At 42.1% G+C, this 22334-nt stretch overlaps 1 protein-coding gene across 1 annotated transcript in view; it reads right to left on the reverse strand.

Moving 5' to 3' along the window:
- Nucleotides 1–22334, reverse strand: part of LOC128703604 (multiple PDZ domain protein) — a 623082-nt gene that overhangs the window by 93945 nt on the left and 506803 nt on the right. The window contains exon 18 of the mRNA XM_070101112.1: nt 15271–15393. Within this exon, the coding sequence (XP_069957213.1) occupies nt 15271–15393 (123 nt within the window). The remainder of the gene's footprint in view (nt 1–15270; nt 15394–22334) is intronic.

Consider the following 22334-nt stretch of genomic DNA (forward strand, 5'->3'; position numbering starts at 1 on the left):
CAGACTAACCCCCAAATTTCCCCATTAATTTAAAATTCGATTCCCGCGTCAGAAAATTTAAACAAAAAAGTAAATTATAAAAAAACGTATCCCAGTAATTAACGATGTGATAAACAAGTGTGATAAATGTGATAAGCACGTATAGAATTCAGATGTATTAAAAACAATTTTCACACTTATACAAACAGAAAATAAACAAAATGGCAAAAAAAGTATGTATCTGAATACAGGAACGGAAAAAAATAAATGCCTTTGGGAAAATACCCTCACGGGGAACTTTTGGGTGGGTCTTCCCCCCCACGAAGACCTGCCACACCCCTGAAAAAGCAAACAACTCCAGTTATCTATATAAATATCTATGGTTTTCCCCCAAATTATGTTTTTCCCCCTTACCAGTTCTCATGACTACTCCCTGCCCGAAAAGTCATTGCCCCCGCAGGGGGGTATTGCCTGCTGCCCCCGGGTACCCTGCCTCCCCGCGCCTGGTCTGCCTCGCGCCGCCTTGCTAGGCCCTGCCGCCCGGGGCTCTGCGCTGCAACCCAGTTTATTGCCTCCCTCGCCTCGTCCGCCTACTCCCGCGCCGCCCCTGCCTGCCGCGCCTGGTCTCCGGGGCACTTCGCGCCGGGTACTTCGCTCCCCAACCGCCGGGGGGTTTTCCTCTGCGCCTGGTCTTTGCCTCCTTGGGCCTTTTTTGGCCTCTCCCGCACTGGCTTTGCCTCTCGCGCCTCTCTGGGGGCCCCTCGCTGCCGGTCTTTGCCTGCCCCGCCGGGTCTCCCCGCGCGCCCCCGGGGGGCTCCGGCTGCCGCCCGGGGGGCCCTGCGGGCCGCCTGGTCTTGCCTGCCCCGCCTGGTCTTTGCCTACTCCCCTGATTTGGGCCTCCCGGCCCAACCGCTTTGCATGCGGCTAACAGGGCCTCCGCCTGGTCTTTGCCTCGCGCGGCGTTTTGCCAAAGCCGGGGGGCCCGGTCCCGCAACCCGGGTGCCCCCAGCCGCGCGCGCCGCCCTGCTCCCGCGCACTGGTCTTGCCCTGCCGCCCGGGTCTTTGCCTACGCGGGGCTTTCCCTGTCCCTGCTCCCCAACGCCCCCGGGACTTGCGGCGCCGCCCTTGCCTTGCCCCCGGCTGGTCTTTGCCTCCCCGCCCGCTTGCTTTGCGCTGCAACCGGTTCTTGCCTCGCCCCCGCCTGGGTCTGCCCTCCCCGGCTGGGTTCCCTCGCTGCCGCCCCTTTTGGGCGCTTTTTCCCGGCCCCGCGGCTGTCTTTGCCTCTGCGCTGCCTGGTCTGCCTCGCGCGCTGGGTCTGCCTTGCCGGCCGGGCCGCGGCCCTGCGCTGCCTGGTCTTGCCTGCGCACCGCTTGCTTTCGGCTGCTGCGCGCGGTCCTTCCCCGGCTGCCCCCGGCGGAACTTTCCCGGCTCCCTTCCGGCTGGCGTTTGCCTCGTGCTGCCTGGTTTGCCTCTCGCCGGTTAGCACTACTGCGTCGCTTTGGGGCCCTCGCGCGCCTGGTCTTTGCCTCGCCGCCTGGTCTATTGCCTCCCCCCGCGGCTTTTCCCCCTGCGCCGGGCCCGTTACTGTGCGGCAAAAGCCTTCCCCTGCCTGCAGCTTCGGCACCCCGCAAACGCCTTGCTTGCGGCACTAGCCCTGGGCATTCCACCGCCTTCTTTGCCTACTCCCTGGTTTTTGCGCCCAACCGCCTTGGTTCCGCCGCGCTGGCTTTTGGCACTCTTTTGCTGCCTGTCTATTGCCTGCCCTGCCTGGTTTTGCCCGCCCGGCTTCGGGCCCGCTGCCGCCGGGGGTTTTGCCTCTCGCCCGCTTGCACTCCGCGCGCTGCCTGCCGGACTTGCCCTGCGCGCCGGTCTTGCACCCTCTGCAAAATCTTTGCACTCTCTTTGCCTCTGCTGCAGCTGGGCGGCCCTCCCCGCCCCTGGTACTTCCCTCTTTTGCGCACCGGGCTTGCCTCGCGCAATGTCCATTGCCCCGCGCCGCCTGTTTTTGGCGGGCTGCGCGAAAACGGCTTGCCTACTCCGGGGTTTTGGGGCCCTGCCCGGTCACGCGCACGGGGTTTTTTGGCCTCTGTTCGCCCAGGAAATTGCCCCCCCGCGCGGAAGTCCTTTGCCGCGCGAACGGATTTTGCCACATTATTCAAATATCGGGAAATAGCGCGTATTTATGTCTTTTATCCTCGTGAACATTTCAGAATGTTGCGACACAATGGAGTAAAATTCCTGAGTGATGTGTTCTTCTGTTCTGTGTAGTAACCTGCTGAGCACCAACATTTCAAGGCACTGATCACCATTCTGTCAAGGCGCTGAGCACTATCCCCACAATGTGCTTGATGCAGGCACCTAGTCAGTGAGATGGGGTGAAAAATGTCAGCGCGTCAGCGAACTGACTAGGTCTGGTAATAGTAATGTTGTTGGTCTACGAGACAAAGTAACAGATTCGTATAGTAACTCTCAATATCGGGCCAACAGTGTTCAGATTAAACAAGTTAGTAATCTTAGTAATCTACTGACATCATAAGTTGGTTTATTAGGTTTAAAGCCTGTCTACTACACAAGGATCATTAAGGCTGCATATCACCAGTCAAGAATACTTTTTAATACTAAATATAGGGATTAATAACATTTATATACTGAGTTATATATAAACTTATTTGTATATACAATGCTGTTCTTACTGCATAAACAAGGAAATACTCTTCAAAATATATACAAAAATCAAGTAATAACACGTAATGCACAACAGTGTAATGATAACAGGTGATATCCAAGTGTAATGATGACATGTGATACCCAACAGTGTAAAATAACACGATACCCAACAGTGTAAAATAACGCATGATACCCAACAGTGTAAAAATAACAAGTAATATCCAAAAGTGTAATAACACATGCAGTTCTGAGTTATCAAACTTGTACAATATAAATCTTTATATATTTCCAATCTTTTCAATCCCTTGATTTTCTTGCAATGCATTCTATGATTTCTCAGCCGCTCTGTAACTGTGTATAATCTATTAATCTTATTGTATTCACTTGTCTATAAACGTTGTTCATCTCCTACCATATCTTACCATCAATATACGTATTTGTCATAAATCAAGGAACTGGTGAGGTTTAAACCCATGGCGAGTGAGTGCTAAATTCACAGGCCAGTGCGTTAACCACTGGGCCAGCTGACTAACAAGATTCATCGAAATAGGTATATTTCTATACACCATAGGGAGGTGAGCATAGGCCACCACAGTGACCACAAATGCAAGTTTTCACAGACGAATCCCACACCAGCGTGAGGCCTAACTCATTACAGCATGTAATTATTCATTACTATTGTAACTTGTTTAGTTATCAGAACTTTGCGGCCCAGTCCCTGGACCCATTATGTGCATTCCAGTCCATCGATCTTGACTGATGGATTGTAAACATAGACTCCAGGTTGAGGGACTGAAGCCACTGGCTGTCCAAACGTTTCCAGAATAAACGTACTCTAATGATGCAAAAGTGTCTCATTTATCAACTTGTCAGTTTTTTAAACCATTTATTCGTAAGATATTAAATTAAACGTGTGAATCGCTTGCCGCATTACGAGTCTTCTTACACCCGCAGACAGGTTCGTCTGGTACTTGCCTGATTAACCAGGCTGTGGAAATGTCTCCTAGAATCATCGCCCCGTGACGCGGTCTCTTAATTAACCTGGAGTCCAGGCCTGGAGAACCACTGTCGCTGCTCGCAGGCTGATGGTATGCAGGAACTACGCAAAATCATTTTAGAAAGCAGTCAGTCCCATACCCATTATTGCTGCTACTGTCAGGCGAAAGCGCTAATCTTGAAAGGAAATTAGAGATGACCAGGCTCGATACAAGGGAAAGAGTTCCAATTCCTTGAAGATTCCATTCCTATAATCAATTATAGTAAATCCTCCGCAATTCCTTTATAGCTAAAATTCTCTGCAATTCTTCTATAATTCCACCTTTATGATTCCTCTATAATTCAACACTCGGGGAGGGTGAGGGGATTGCCACAAAAAGGAGAATCATTTTAATATTACAGACCCCTCTCATTTTCCCCTCGTAAACCCAGAGAGACGAGAATAGCGCATTTTTTGAGGCTATGTTAAGGACACGTGGAAAATGTTTAGGATACCCAGTGTTTATGATATACAATGTTTATACTCGGAAAGTGTCCATGTAATGTTTATATGTGGTGTTTGTGATATGGAATGTTGATACGTATATATGTAATGTTTATATGCGAAAAGTGTTTATAACAGGCAATGCTGAACTTTTTTTTAAATAAAAACTCATGATAAAATGCCATAACTCGCAGCGTGTGGGGGCCACCAGCAGCAACAGTCTGGTTGAGCAGGCAAGCATCAGACGAGCCTGGACCACGGCCGGGCTCCAAGAGTAGAAATATTCTCGTAACTCAAATGTAGACCAAAGGTACTGTCGTTGTACCGAACCACTGTACTACCATAAGCTCTCGATTCTGCATCGGTTTCGCAAAGCCTAATGTCAGTCATCCTTGTCAGTAGCATTAACGAAATATTATAACTGCACTTTAAAAAAAATATTATGGCAGCCTCTTATAACATCATATTCTTTACGAATGATACTTATATACTGACAGGAAGAGTTAAACCCAAGTGGGTCAAACAGCGCTGTGTATCAGAAAAACTACCTTGAACACATGATGGTATTTCTTACACACACCAAAAAGTTCAATACACAAAACTTCTTTCAATAAAATATGTTGACGCCTTAGAAAATTCAAGAATCTCATCATAAAACAAGATCATATTACTGTTTTAACGTAATAGTAAAACAGCAAGTTTATACAATGTTCTAACTTGAACATAAAACGAGAGCACATTAATATTTAACAACACAGCTTGAAAACACAAGGTAGTCCTCAAACCATGTGAAGACCACCACATGATGGTCTTTCAGACTTGAAAACAAAGAAAAACTTCAAAAATCACTACTAGCCACGCCCGTCAAGTGTAACAGATCACAAGAACACCAAGTATGGGAGGGAAAGACAATTGGAAACCTCTCCTGAGTATCCAATTTCTCTCCCCCCCCCTTACACGATCTATCTATATCTATCTCTCCACCTCGTTAAATTTTCCTCCTCTCCTTACACCGTCATCCTTCATAACTAACGACATAAATTTCGTGCCTCGCTGTCTGCAATATTTACCAGCTACCTCTATAAGACGCGTTTAAGATTATTTAAGGTTCAACTTGGTGGACTGTATCCAGTTCCACAGTAAATGTAAGATATAGTCAACTCCTCAACTATGATTTCAGACTTCATAAATATAGCGAATTTCCATTAAGAAATAAACGTTGCTAAGTCCTCTGGAATCGCCGGAGGCTAAAATCCTCGCCCGAGAACCGATCTTTTTCGTTCGCATATCCACCTATGCAACACTATCCTCCCCCATCACTTTGAGAACCACTGCCCCATGGTAGAAAATTGATACGCGTGTTCTAGAGAACGAAAGAAGGAGGGAAGTGAGGTAGTATCTCTCCCCGCCGACAGTTTCCAGGACACTGAGTGGGTGAGACAAAACCCGCCATCCAAGAGCCGATACAAAACCTGCGCACTGATGCCAACACCACCTCGTACTCCACACACGTGAACACCTATCAATTCACACTCATTTTTCATTTCTCGGGCTCTCATCTACTAATTTGCATCATCAGTACATTATTCCAAGATTAGACATATGTTTACACCCTAATAAAAATCAATTAAATAATCCTCAAGAGTGGTGTTACGTTTACTGGTGATGTGGCAATGGTGATCCTGCGCTGTTTGGGTCCAAACTTTACAGATCGCGTTAAAAAACTGACTTCGTGAACGAGATAAATTATCAACAAACGTTCTCAGACCAGAGCAGGACTCGAACCTGAGCAATGTGGATCAAAGGACTCAGTACTTATACCACAGAGACAGATCCCAGATAGGTAGGGCTCCTAACGGATACTAGGCGTTATTTCCATCCCCCCAAAACACTAGGCTTGTGTTAAGTTATTTCATCTTCATCCTAGACTACGAGAGATTTTTAGAATTGTTAAAGCATTCTAAAAATTCTCTCGTTGACTGGTGAATGCGATAATATGAACACAAGCCTGGTGCTCTGAGGTATGAAAAAAAAAACACCTAGTATCTGTTAGGTCATACTTACCTGATCTCTGGGTGTGTGGTAAAAATTACTGAGTACTGTTATGCAGAGTGCTCAGGTTCGAGTGTCTGTTCTCCCTTTTAACCCATCCAAAGTCACTAAGCCTTTCTTAGCTCTATCTTCCAATCTATCCACAAACGTTTCCGCTGTTCTGTTCTGTCCTATCTCTTTTTCTCCTCTCTATTCCTGCTATCGATCTTATCTTATGTTCTAGCCAATAAAAGTATAATTTCGTTTTAGCGCTCACGTACAAACCGTATACCTTGACCTCTTCAGTTTTTAATAGCGGAATAACTACAATTTATCTTCAAAGAGTATCGTGTTTTCTGCGGCTCATTGGAAGACTTGTTGACATCGATTTTGATGTGTCCTCGACTGATACTAGTCTCTTACATGTTTCAGTATCACTTACCATTATCTGACTTACTGAATTCCTCTACACATGTTGATTCTTTGACTTCGTCCTTCTCTCATACTTCATTTTAACTATGATTTTTCAATCTTTCCTTCGTTTTTACATTTTCAGTCAACCCACTTCTACTTCCTAAACCGTGCCCAAAATACTCGTCTCATCGGTTTCCTATCATTCATAATTTCGCCATTTCCATTCTCCTCCTCTACATCACTTACCTCGCATGTTCTCACTCGTTCATTCCTACAGCTCTACTTTTCCCTATATACTCTTTACTTTGTCTCTCCGCCTCTCTTCCTTACCTCTTCGTATAATTTCACATTTCTCTCCTTTCCTAAAATCCTTACCCCCCCCCCCCCAGCGATGTATAGGTTAGCATCACTTTACAGGGCCTCCGCTTGGGTTTCAAACCTTGATGGCACCAACCCAACACAGCTTCACAATTTACTTAATGGCCAAGTAAATTCTAATTCACAGGAGCTGTTTACAGTCTCTCTCTAATCAGGACCGACCACGAAGACCACACTAGCCCTTCCGGAAGGAGGTCGACTGGAGAGAGATACCATTAAGACAATTAAATATCTTCATACATGAAGATAATTTAAAGGACCAAAACTATGCAATACACGGCTTTACGTAATTTCCACTTAGGAATTTATCATACCATATAAATGTTTACAACCAGCTCTTTCAGAGAGTTAGCTGTAAAAAGATAGTACCAAAAACATTTAAGGTCATTCATATCTTCCAAAATACTGGTCGAAATGCAAGCTCCAACAAGCTAAGTGAACTGTGTGCTTCTAGCCTTCCAGAACGGTACCTGTAAAAAAAAATACTCAATGGAACAACCGGAAAACATTATTAAAGACTGATTTCTTCCATAAATAAGAAAAAATAGAACACTAACTCAAACTTCATATAAAGGAATCAAAGCCCATTCCAGATATCACTATGAAATAACTAACAGACTGGGTCAACACTACAGATCTTTTATATTTAGAGCAGGGGTTCTTAACCGAGGGCCTCCATACCCTTGGGGGTTTGGGAACCAAATAATGCAGGAATAAGACTCCATCTCTGAGCAATTTAAAAAAAATTTTTTTGTTGGATAAGAATAGACTATCAGTAGTTCTGTTTCTAGCTATCTATATGTAAAGTAAAACCAAGCTATTGACATATTTTGAAGTCATACTGGTACTTAATAGGACTGCTGAAGGTGGTGATGATTTCCAGTCTGGTGAAGGGGGTATGAGGACAAATTGGACAATCCACTGGGGGTTCTAAAATCTTGAAAACGTTGAGAGACCATCTGTTAAGATTCTAGTAAAGGTGAAAGTTAATTTCTTCCATGAGGAATTCTGAAAGTCAAGAGCCTCACCAGTTTAAAGAATAGTGAGTCTTGCAGGTTTTCCAGGAGGATGGCTGGAAGACATGATCCCACCTCGACTAAAAGATTATGGCTGTGCTGGAGAAGATGCCAAGTTTTTGACATTCACTGTACGAGGGGCAGTCCAGGGAAAATGTAGTAAACTTTTAGTTTATGACACTATTTGTGTCGTTTGAATTCTTGCACCCACAGAGAGGGAGGGAGAGAGAGAGAGAGAGAGAGAGAGAGAGAGAGAGAGAGAGAGAGAGAGAGAGAGAGAGAGAGAGAGAGAGAGAGAGAGAGAGAGAGAGAGAGAGAGTAATCTGACCTAAACCTAACCTAAATAAATGCAGAAATTTGATGCAAATCGTGTGTGAGAAATTCATACAGTAAGAGTTTGACAGTATGACTGCTATTGTCTCCCTGTATAACAGTCACTAGGTGTACAGCAAAGCAAAATTGTCGTCGTGTAGCTCCTGGTACAACCCTAACTAGCCAACTGATCAACACACCCAACATCAATACAGAATGAGGGAAAAGTTAGCACCCGTAACTTACACATCACCAACATCAAGGAACCTTCCCCTCAGGGAAGGTTCCTTGATGTTGGTGAGGAGCTCTTGATTTAGGGAACTGGATCTGTGCTCCAGTTTCCCGAATTAAGCCTGAATGCCTTCCACATCCCCCCTAGGCGCTGTATAATCCTACGGGTTTAGCGCTTCCCCTTGATTATAATAATAATAACCATTTCCCGAATAAAATTGAATTATACTTTATTATTACAGTTTTACCCTTATAATTTTTCAAGTGCTTGAAAGTGGCGAAACGTCGTCTTAAGTTTCTCTACGTGCGGGTAATTTATTTGCTGCAAACTGTGTGTGAGAAACCCACTGGAAGGGTTGACAGTATAGTATCGTCACCTTGTACAGCGACTTTTTAATACCCAAATCAATTTTACAGTCTAAGAGCTGTTATTCCAGCTCGTTTAATCAAATTCCTTGAATCGTTGATCCCTTTACCAGCATCAATGTATTCCAACCCCTTACCAGCAGAAGGGAAATAAATAAAACTTAAGAGCTTAAACTACGTGATAAATCGTTACCGGGTACGTCAATAAATCTTATTAAAAAAATATAATAATTTGGTATAGTTCTCCCTGGCAGCCGACCAAGAGATGCACGAGGATTCTCATTTAAGAGGGTCAACATCCTTCCTCGCCAAATTAAATGAAAAAAGGACACTTGCCTCTGGAAAAAATAGCGTCGCCAACTGCACATGAATCGTCCAAAAAAAAAAAATCCTACACATATCTTAACATTTAATGGTGTTTTATATAGCTGGTTAATGGGGTTTGAAGCCTATCGACTGCACTAGGATCATTAAGACTGCATGTAACCTTTTCATTACCAAGGATAATACACCTCATGGTGTATTATCCTTGGTAACCTATTCTAATAATAATAAATAATAATAATAATAATAATAATAATAATAATAATAATAATATTTTAATTATATATATACACTTCATATATCCTCGTAATTAGCTGGTTTATGGCAGTGGTTTATTCATTAAACGGAATTTAATATCGGGAAACTTTCACCTTGTGGTTTATAAATAATTTTTCTATATTAAACACGATTAAACCGAATAAACAAACATTAAACAAATAACCTATAGAACAAAAAAAAAACTGGAATATATTTAAATTTCAAATATTTAACGAGCGTAAATGGACAAAAAAATTTACGTTTTCGTCATGAGGTTACTAAATGCTTTTCCCAAAATGTAAATACGAAAAAAGTTGAATATTGTGAAATGAGTGAAAAAAAGTGAAATGACTGAAACGAAGTGAAATTATTACCTCACAGAGTATTTCATTTCTTTTAGGTTTTACTTTGTAAAGCAAAATATTGTGGCTTAATGAAACGAAATGAAACAAACAATTAATATATCTTACGGACGAACCTGAGCAAAACATCTGGAAATATTATACATTCATATTTTGTTCGAAACTGATCGAAACAATTATAATTCCTTGGGTTATCTGCAAGGAAGGTCAGACAAGTGGCTGCTGGGGTTCAACCCCAGCAAGTGCAAGGTCATGCACTAGCTTGTGTGTGTGTGTGTGTGTGTGTGTGTGTGTGTGTGTGTGTGTGTGTGTGTGTGTGTGTGTGTGTGTGTGTGTGTGTGTGTGTGTGTGTGTGTGTGTAGGAACCACCAATTAGGAAAAAAATACGTTTAATTACAGATACTTTAAAAATCTTACAAGATATACAATTCTGAACTAACACGAACTGTGGAAATAATTCCAACAAATCACTGACTTCCTAAAATATTATGTATGGACAGAATTGTAAAAATTCTGATATCTAAATAAAAAGCCTTAACTCCGTATGGGTCATTCATGAAGCCGTCCTGAAGAGGTTCCAATAAAATTCTTAAGGTGCTGAGTACGAAGTGAAGTGTTGAAGTGGGAGCGAGTGTAGTGGCTGGTGGTGGTGGTGGAGGAAGTGTGTGGTGGTGGTGGAGGAACTGTGTGGTGGTGGTGGAGGAACTGTGGTGGTGGTGGTTCGGCCCTCCTCCAGGCATGGGCACAGCTCATTTAACACAACAATCCACTCCCTGGAAAGCTCTTCCTCTGAGCCCTCCTCCGGGCATGGGCACAGCTCATTCAACACAACAATCCACTCCCTGGAAAGCTCTTCTTCGGAGCTCTTGAACTCCCGGCTTCTGGAAATGCGAGACCTCTTCGAAATTCCCAGCATCCTTTCCATCCCTTCCGTCCCAAAACACTCAGTGGAGTTGAAAAAGAGAGTGGAAAAGGGACTGTGGAAGACTGGGGGAATTGTAGGAATGAATAAATGATAGAAAAGAACATGCGGGGTGAAAGCAGGGAAAACATTTTGCTCTAAGAGGATGCAAAGATGGAGAGAAAGGAAAGATGAAGAAGACTGAATGGAGAGGGAGAGAAACGAGATGAAAGGAAAGGGAATAGGAAAGGAAGACGGGAAGATGAAAGGATATGAGGGACGGAAAATACAAGGGTAGGAAAAGGGAAAAGTGATGAGCCGGGAAAGGGGACAACGATATACCTTTGACATAGCTTCGACGGCTTTCAAGTTTCCCTACTCCTCAGAGCACAGATCAAAACACTAAGCCATGGCTCCCTACCACATTTTGCGGACTATTCCACCTGTATTAAAGCGAACATAAATGTCGCCTCAGTAGAAGACACGAAAAAGCAAGCAGATATCGACAAAGTCTTCCACTGAGCAATGGAAAATAGCACCATATTCAATGATGACAAGTTCCAACTGCTCAAATATGTTAAGAATTGAGAACGCAAAAATGCATTGGAAATAAAACGGAGGACCATCTCACAGAACGAAACGAATATTTGAAAGATTTACGTAAAATAATATTAGAAAATCTGTCATTTAGAGAATACGATAAGGCAAACACCGTTAAGGCCAGTAAAATGACACGCTGGATAATAAGAACTATCAAAGCAAGAGAATTAATACTAATGGTGATACCAATTATATCACTCGTACTCTCTCTCTCGTTCTGAATATTTTTCTGTGATAGCAGGAGAGCTATCAAAGGCTGACTAACTGCAAAAAGCCAATAATGCATTTAAACTACTGGGAACGCTTGAAATTGCTAGGAACGTAATCTCTGGAGAGATACCCGACAGTGAACACACAAAAGATACTTGATAGCCTAGTCTCAAACCTACACACTACTAACACAATGTACCGGAGGGATAGATGTGGGAATAAAATAGACCCAGTAGAAAGCAGGGGGCGCCATGGGTACCACTGTTTTTTACTATATTAACATGCGTGGTCCAAGACTACTCAACCTTCTACCAGCATATATCAGAAAAACTACAGAAGCAAGTGTAGAAGCTTCACCAAGTGCCAGATCAACCAGGCTATGATGGATGTGTGCGCAACGGGCTCCCAACAGCAAAAGCCTGGCTGAACAGGCAAACGAAAAGCCTGGCCCCAGGCCGGCCTGCGAGAACTGAGAAACTCTGGAGACCGGTCACAGATATACCCCAGGAATAACTGCAAAGCTGACTGTGTAACCTACGTCTTCACTTCCCCGTGGGATACTTGCATCAATTATTCCAGAACTCTTAACACAACAGTTATAATCATAACCATAATTTTTAAAGGGGCTGAGGGTAAGCCAGTTAAAGGCCTCTGTCAGATGACCAAAAGCTGCAGCTGCGGGTCATCACCAGAACTCTTAACAGGAAACATTTCACAATTTTTTGCATTCCCATTCTCCAGGAAAGTGACTGAAAACTAATTTTTTCAGCTATTACTAAGTTAAATTGTACTCGCCAAGTTTGAAGCTCTTTTTACCATAATATTTGCTTTTCAGCCACACATACCTTAATATTAATAATAAAAAAAGTCATGCTCGTGTAAATACTTTAAAAGACTAAAAATACAACGTAAAAATGTTGCCAAAAATATATAAATATTACCATAATACTCGTTATTTTTCGTAGAAAAGCGAACGTTATCACATTAGTCAAAATGAAGGATCAGGTTCCACCTATTGCCCCTTTGTTTCCCTAGCAGTAAGTACCTGGGTGTTAGTAAACTGTTGTGGGTCGCATTAAGTTATATCTTTGATGACTTCCGAGGGTTTTTCTACTCCCGGAGCCCGGCCATGGGCCAGGCTCGGTTGGTGCTAGCCTGGTTAACCGGGATGTTGTCATTAGTGGCCCGCAGCCCCACATGTCCATCATAGTCTGGTGGAAATAAGCCACACTGACAAGTTTTCTTGAGTTACTAATTCTATGTAGTCTACCTGGAGTTGACTCAGGGGGTCACCACCCCTGCGACCCGGTCCCAGACCAGGCCTCCCACTTGCTAGCCTAATCCACCATTTGCTGCTTTAATAATTCAAAAAACAATCTTCTTCGACTGTCCGAAGAAAGTATCATGAAGACAATCGATGCATTCCGTTTCAATCACTGCTAAAAAATCGCGTAAATGTATATTCCCCATTAAGGGTGACTCGAGGGGAATTTATTTCAAGAAAATAAACTTGAGATCATTGTGATAAGTGATGACATAACAGTCTGGTCACACAATTTTATTCCCTATAGATCATATACTGGATATTCGAGCACAGTAGAGATCTATAATATAGACCTCTAAGAATAACCGAAGTGTAATGGACACTTGTCAATGCTCAGTAATAACCCAGAGAAACTCAAGACAGACTGATCTGTACATTTCGACCCTTTTCTGAGATCCTCTTCATCTGCTGAAGAGGATCCCATAAGGGGGTCGAAATATACAGATCAATCTCCTACGTGTCTCCATGTGGGTTATTATTTAGCATACGTCTCTAAAATTATATAGATCAGTACATGCAGACAAGTACTTCACGTAAATACCAGATGACACCAGAGGGTCTATTTTCAATCACAAATCCTACCAGTGTTATTAATACACTAAAACTGACTTCATCTCCGTAAAAAAATATGTAATCTTAAGCTTATGACTTCAAGCTTTAGAAAACAAAAAGCACGTTACAGCTTCAGTATGCTGAAGCTTTTATATTCTGAAACGATTTAAACAGCATTAAAATTCTGCCTTTGTTTTGCATTTATATCTGAAAGAAATTGGATTAATAAAACACACTGAAAATTTAATACACCATAATGCTTACCCTTGTGTTTGGATTTTTTTTAATCCGGTTTATTCTTAACCAGAAAAATATTCACCAACTTAAATTTTCTTAGTTCTAGTCTACAGAAAAACAATCTCTTTGAAGATACACTGAACAGGTACCTGGTACCATTACGGTACCAGGTACCTGTTTGTGCATCTCCCTGGACTGTTTCTTCTTACTAAAATCACGGCCCCGTTTCCATCCCTTTGAAGTGTCTTCCTATTCAGAAAGATTGGTTAATAAGGTTTAAACACTATCGACTACACTAGGCTCAATAAGGCTGCACGTAAACTGCTCACCATTAGACAAGCATACTTTAATCCCTAAAAACAGGGATTAAAGAAAACTCTAAACATATATACACTGAGAGAAATACACTTCTCAGTGTATATATCAAGTGTTGGAAATTTTATACTGAAATGTCTAAGACAGTACTATCTTTTTTATTTAAGTCTCAAAGATGTAGAATTATCTTTTACATTGGCCTGTATAAAACAGTATCTTTTCGTATCACCCTATCTTAAGAAGCAATATATTCCTGAGACGTAACCTTAATTATTTCCACCTGTTGAAGACGCATGTCTGCAATACACTGCCATGTTTTACCACTCTCAGAAAAAATAAAAGATGCTCTCTTTAATTTATAACGGGATGGACTCCTAAGCCAGTGGAAGGCCTCGGTCAGATGAATAAATGCTCGAGTGTTGAGTCATCATATGGCTAAGACTCACATCGAGGATGCATTTATCCTGTTTCCTGACGAATCTTACCTAATTTAACCTCAGAAAAAAATCAGAGACCGCTACTTATTTCAACTTACTCAAGTAACAGTACGTCTTGAAGTGAACTCTCATATGTTTCATCTAACTAAGAATGATCTTGAAGAATCATCCCAAATGGGTTGTCAATACTGATAACATAATGATCACTCTTGCAGGAGGAAGGTAGGTGGTAGACAACCATTTATTCTTTGCCCAGGTAAATCTGTCTGTGGCTTGATAAAGCCCACTGTGTGGGCGAAACGTTGTCAAGAATCACATTAAAATGCATTTGTGTATTTTTCCAACCATGAAGGAGGCGGAAATATTCCTATGGGAGGCCTACACACTCCCTCTAGTCCTACAGGTCTCAACAGTCCTACGACAAGTCCGAACACTCCTCCCAGAGGCCAGGACAACTCGACAGGAGGTTAAACAAACAGAAAAAGGAGAAGAAAAGGAAAATTCTTAGGCATCCACCTTGAGTGTGACTTCAGATTCAACACTCAGGTCCAATACATATCTAAGAATCTCTAAAACTGTAGGCATTTTACAAAATACACACTACTGCCAATTACAGTTTATCTATCCATTCTTCCGTTGCGATATCTGCCTTACACCCTGACACTAAGCCCAAAGAACCCTGCCAAAAGCCAGAAAAGCCTCTACCGTAAGCAGAAAGTACTCACTTCAGGCCTGAAACCCTAATGGTAAGCCCAAATAAACCATCCAGAAGCCAGAAGACCCGTACCGGAGACAGAAAATAATCGCTTCAGGCCTTCTACGGGAAGACCAAAGAACCTCTCAGGTAAACATCAACAAAGAAACGGAAGGACTCACCTCATTGTCGTATTCTGTAATCTCTTCCTCCTCCTCGTCGGTGGGGAAGGCGGGGGTGTGGGGAGGAGAGGTCAGGGGCAGGGGAGGTACCTCAGACCCACTCGATAATATGGATCCAGAGTGCTGTAGTGGAGAGAAGTGGAGTTAGTGCAGCAAGTGGAGAGGTGGTGTTAGTAGGGAGAGAGAGAGAGAGAGAGAGAGAGAGAGAGAGAGAGAGTTGATGTAGGTAACAGCTCTTAGCTTGTCAATAAAGTTAGGGATCCTTAACCTAACCATGTCAGACCCTGTGTAAAAAAAGGGAGAGAGAGAGTGAGAGATCTGAGATCATATATACCCAGGATGGCTAGAGTATGGAACACATTCGTACAGCATAATGATGTCAACGAGATAAAGTCAGTTGATCAAATGAAAATGCTGGCCCACAGATGGCTCAAACTTCATCCTGTTTCCTACTTGTATGTCTCATAACAATAAAAATGCTTTCAAATGGGCTGATGTAGGTAACAGCTCTTAGCTTGCCAATAAAGTTAGGAATCCTTAACCTGTAAATAGCTTGTCAATAAAGCTAGGGATCCTTAACCTTGTCAAACCCTGTGTAAAAAAGAGAGAGGTGTAGTGGAGAAACCCAGAGGTGTAGTGGAGAGAGAGAGAGAGAGAGAGAGAGAGAGAGAGAGTGAGAGAGAGAGAGAGAGAGAGAGAGAGAGAGAGAGAGAGAGAGAGAGAGAGGTGTAGTGGAGAAACCCAGAGGTGTAGTGGAGAGAGAGGTGAAGTTAGTGGAGAGAGAGAGAGAGAGAGAGAGAGAGAGAGAGAGAGAGAGAGAGAGAGACAGAGACAGAGGTGAAGTTAGTGGAGAGAGAAAGAAAGAGGTATAGTAGAGAAGAATTAGTGAAGGGTAGGAAGAGTTAGCTAAGATGACACGAAGTTAGCAGAGAAGAGGTGGAATTAGTAAAAGATGTTAGTGTAGTTAGTTAAGAAGACATCACTAACAATTATCTCTTGCCATGACTCATTCTCTCATGCCATGACTCATTCTCTCATTCCATGACTCATTCTCTCATGCCATGACTCATTCTCTCATGCCATGACTCATTCTCTCATTCCATGACTCATTCTCTCATGCCATGACTCATTCTCTCATGCCATGACTCATTCTCTCATGCCATGACTCATTCTCTCATGTCATGACTCATTCTCTCATGCCATGACTCATTCTCTCATGCCATGACTCATTCTCTCATTCCATGACTCATTCTCTCATGCCATGACTCATTCTCTCATGTCATGACTCATTCTCTCATGTCACGACTCATTCTCTCATGTCACGACTCATTCTCTCATGTCATGACTCATTCTCTCTTGCCATGACTCATTCTCTCATGCCATGACTCATTCTCTCATGTCACGACTCATTCTCTCATGTCATGACTCATTCTCTCATGCCATGACTCATTCTCTCATGCCATGACTCATTCTCTCATGCCATGACTCATTCTCTCATGACTCATTCTCTCATGCCATGACTCATTCTCTCTTGCCATGACTCATTCTCTCTTGCCATGACTCATTCTCTCTTGCCATGACTCATTCTCTCATGCCATGACTCATTCTCTCATGCCATGACTCATTCTCTCATGCCATGACTCATTCTCTCTTGCCATGACTCATTCTCTCTTGCCATGACTCATTCTCTCATGCCATGACTCATTCTCTCTTGCCATGACTCATTCTCTCATGCCATGACTCATTCTCTCATGTCACGACTCATTCTCTCATGTCATGACTCATTCTCTCTTGCCATGACTCATTCTCTCTTGCCATGACTCATTCTCTCATGCCATGACTCATTCTCTCATGTCACGACTCATTCTCTCATGTCACGACTCATTCTCTCATGTCATGACTCATTCTCTCTTGCCATGACTCATTCTCTCTTGCCATGACTCATTCTCTCATGCCATGACTCATTCTCTCATGCCATGACTCATTCTCTCATGTCATGACTCATTCTCTCTTGCCATGACTCATTCTCTCTTGCCATGACTCATTCTCTCATGCCATGACTCATTCTCTCATGCCATGACTCATTCTCTCATGTCATGACTCATTCTCTCTTGCCATGACTCATTCTCTCATGCCATGACTCATTCTCTCATGCCATGACTCATTCTCTCATGTCATGACTCATTCTCTCTTGCCATGACTCATTCTCTCATGCCATGACTCATTCTCTCATGCCATGACTCATTCTCTCATGCCATGACTCATTCTCTCATGCCATGACTCATTCTCTCATGCCATGACTCATTCTCTCATGCCATGACTCATTCTCTCATGTCACGACTCATTCTCTCATGTCATGACTCATTCTCTCTTGCCATGACTCATTCTCTCTTGCCATGACTCATTCTCTCTTGCCATGACTCATTCTCTCATGCCATGACTCATTCTCTCATGCCATGACTCATTCTCTCATGCCATGACTCATTCTCTCTTGCCATGACTCATTCTCTCATGCCATGACTCATTCTCTCATGCCATGACTCATTCTCTCTTGCCATGACTCATCCTCTCATGCCATGACTCATTCTCTCTTGCCATGACTCATTCTCTCATGCCATGACGCATTCTCTCTTGCCATGACTCATTCTCTCATGCCATGACTCATTCTCTCATGCCATGACTCATTCTCTCATGCCATGACTTATTCTCTCATGCCATGACTCATTCTCTCTTGCCATGACTCATTCTCTCATGCCATGACGCATTCTCTCTTGACATGACTCATTCTCTCTTACTATGACTCATTCTCTCATGCCCTGACTCATTCACTCTTCCCATGACTCATTCTCTCTTCCCATGACTCATTCTCTCATGCCCTGACTCATTATCTCATGCCCTGACTCATTATCTCATGCCATGACTCATTATCTCATGCCATGACTCATTCTCTCTTGTCATGACTCATTATCTCATGCCCTGACTCATTATCTCATGCCATGACTCATTATCTCATGCCATGACTCATTCTCTCTTGTCATGACTCATTTTCTGTCATGCTACAAAAATCATCAGATAAACTCAATTGAAATAATTGTAAATCTACGATCATTCCACAAATCTTAAATCATAATTCCTCCAAAGTCGCATCATATAAATCACACATATAATCACATTTATCATCACAGAAATAATCAAATAAATCATCACACAAATAATCACACAATTCATCCCTGTTTAATACAAGTCTTCAAAGTACCACAGTAATTATACCAGTAATACTGAAGTATTATTTCCAGTATTAATACCAGTAATACTGCAATATTAATACCAGTAATACTGCAATATTAATACCAGTAATACTGCAATATTAATACCAGTAATAATGCAATATTAATACCAGTAATACTGCAATATTAATACCAGTAATACTGCAGTATTAATACCAGTAATACTGCAATATTAATACCAGTAATACTGCAATATTAATACCAGTAATAATGCAATATTAATACCAGTAATAATGCAATATTAATACCAGTAATACTGCAGTATTAATACCAGTAATACTACAATATTAATACCAGTAATACTGCAGTATTAATACCAGTAATACTATATTAATACCAGCAATATTGCAGTATTAATACCAGTAACACTGCAATATTAATACCAGTAATACTGCAGCATTAATACCAGTAATACTGCAATATCAATACCAGTAATACTGCAATATTAATACCATCAATACTGCAGTATTAATACCAATAATACTGCAGTAACAATATCAATAATACTGAGGAAATAATACTAGAAATAATATTAGTAATAATAACAGTACTCTCAATAATTAAGTAATAATACCAGCAGTAAGACAATAACACTAATATTAATGTCAATAATACAAGTAATAATACCAGGAATACCAGCAGAAGTAACATCAACAAGAATGTATACATAATAGTGGGAATACTGTAGTATTAATACTGGTAATACAACAATACCAGAAAAAAACACTGCAGTAATAATACCAGTAATACCAATACTGCAGCAATATCAGTGATAATACCAATAATACTACAGTAATAATACCAGTGATACTAGAGTGATAATACACATAATACTACAGTAATAATACCAGCGATAATACCAATACCGCAGTAATAATCCCCATAATAATACCAATAATACTACATCAATAATACCAATAATACTACAGTAATAATGTAGTGGTAATACTGCAGTAATAATACCAGTAATACCGGTGTTAGGACTGAAGGAACCTGATAGAAATATTGGGCAGACGATCAGTAAGCACTCAAGGCGAGGAGATAAAGGCGATTTTGCATCAATATATTATGGAATATTGGAATTGTGGGTACAGGAAAGCTGCGAGAGAAGACGAGGGAGGAGAGAAAAGTATGGAGACGGGAGTGAATGAGAGATGGAAGGGAGACAGAGAAGAAGAGAGAGGAGTGAAGATATGGAAGAGAGGTAAGAAGAGGACAAATGTGGAGGAAAGAGTAAAGAGGTTAGGATCGGTAAGATTTGTCATGAAACAGGACAAGCGTTTCCTGATGCGGGACTTACTCATATGACGACCCACAGCTGTAGCTTTTGATCACCTGACCGAGGCCTTCCACTGGCTTACCCCTCCATCCCTTTAAAAATTATTATAAGAGTAGAGAGGAGAAGTAGATGTAGTGTGGAAGGGAATGGACAAGACCGGGAGAAATGGGGTAAGTGGTATAGAGTTAGAGTGGGAATGCATAGAAGACAAGAGACACCTGGAAGATACTGGAAGGCCTGGTTCCACACCTACACACTACCATAATGTTCTGGAGTGAGAGATATGAGAGGAAGTATAAATAAGACCCAGTGAAAAGCAGGGGCACCGTGGGCACAGTAAGAGAACACTGTCAACATCCATTGTCCAAGGCTATTACCCCTGGTACCAGTGGATATCAACCTGCTACCAGCAGATATCAACATACCAGTAGATATCAGAGGCTGCTAGCACCAACAGCCTGAGGTCATTCTACGAGGATTGTACTCTTAAAACCGTTTCCATTATACCAATACTACCACACTAACAACTACAACAATTACCAACAAATACCTTCACCATCACTACCACCACCATCACGTCTACCACAGTTATCACCATCATTACCACCACTATCACCATCACTATCACAATCACCATTACTACCACCACCAACACTCCCACAACTACCACTACCACCACCACAACTACCACCATCAGGTCAAGGTTATTTTTATCACTTGACTCGTCAGCTTCATTAAGACTGGCGGCAGCCTCACCTAACATTGTTTACTAAGTTTTACTTCATCGAGGTACACTGTACCTATGTTGCCTCTCTTATCATGGTACACTGTACCTATGTTGCCTCTCTTATCAAGGTACACTGTACCTATGTTGCCTCTCTTATCAAGGTAAACTGTACCTATGTTGCCTCTCTTATCAAGGTACACTGTACCTATGTTGCCTCTCTTATCAAGGTACAATGTACCTATGTTGCCTCTCTTATCAGGGTACACTGTACCTATGTTGCCTCTCTTATCAAGGTACACTGTACCTATGTTGCTTATTTTATCAAGGTACACTGTACCTATGTTGCCTCTCTTATCAAGGTACACTGTACCTATGTTGCCTCTCTTATCAAGGTACACTGTACCTATGTTGCCTCTTTTATCAAGGTACACTGTACCTATGTTGCCTCTCTTATCAAGGTACACTGTACCTATGTTGCCTCTCTTATCAAGGTACACTGTACCTATGTTACCTCTCTTATCAAGGTACACTGTACCTATGTTGCCTCTCTTATCAAGGTACACTGTACCTATGTTGCCTCTCTTATCAAGGTACACTGTACCTATGTTGCCTCTCTTATCAAGGTACACTGTACCTATGTTGCCTCTCTTATCAAGGTACACTGTACCTATGTTGCCTCTCTTATCATGGTACACTGTACCTATGTTGCCTCTCTTATCAAGGTACACTGTACCTATGTTGCCTCTCTTATCAAGGTACACTGTACCTATGTTGCCTCTCTTATCAAGGTACACTGTACCTATGTTGCCTCTCTTATCAAGGTACACTGTACCTATGTTACCTCTTATCAAGGTACACAGTACCTATGTTGCTTCTTTTATCAAGGTACACTGTACCTATGTTGCCTCTCTTATCAAGGTACACTGTACCTATGTTGCCTCTCTTATCAAGGTACACTGTACCTATGTTGCCTCTCTTATCAAGGTACACTGTACCTATATTGCCTCTCTTATCAAGGTACACTGTACCTATGTTGCCTCTCTTATCAAGGTACACTGTACCTATGTTGCCTCTCTTATCAAGGTACACTGTACCTATATTGCCTCTCTTATCAAGGTACACTGTACCTATGTTGCCTCTCTTATCAAGGTACACTGTACCTATGTTGCCTCTCTTATCAAGGTGCTGTACCTATGTTACCTCTTATCAAGGTACACTGTACCTATGTTGCCTCTCTTATCAAGGTACACTGTACCTATGTTGCCTCTCTTATCAAGGTACACTGTACCTATGTTGCCTCTCTTATCAAGGTACACTGTACCTAAGTTGCCTCTCTTATCAAGGTACACTGTACCTATGTTGCCTCTCTTATCAAGGTACACTGTACCTATTTTGCCTCTCTTATCAAGGTACACTATACCTATGTTGCCTCTCTTATCAAGGTACACTGTACCTATGTTGCCTCTCTTATCAAGGTACACTGTACCTATGTTACCTCTTATCAAGGTACACTGTACCTATGTTGCCTCTCTTATCAAGGTACACTGTACCTATGTTGCCTCTCTTATCAAGGTACACTGTACCTATGTTGCCTCTCTTATCAAGGTACACTGTACCTATGTTACCTCTTATCAAGGTACACTGTACCTATGTTGCTTCTTTTATCAAGGTACACTGTACCTATGTTGCCTCTCTTATCAAGGTACACTGTACCTATGTTGCCTCTCTTATCAAGGTGCTGTACCTATGTTGCCTCTCTTATCAAGGTACA

Source organism: Cherax quadricarinatus, chromosome 76, assembly GCF_038502225.1.
Source record: "Cherax quadricarinatus isolate ZL_2023a chromosome 76, ASM3850222v1, whole genome shotgun sequence".
Taxonomy (NCBI): Eukaryota; Metazoa; Arthropoda; class Malacostraca; order Decapoda; family Parastacidae; genus Cherax; species Cherax quadricarinatus.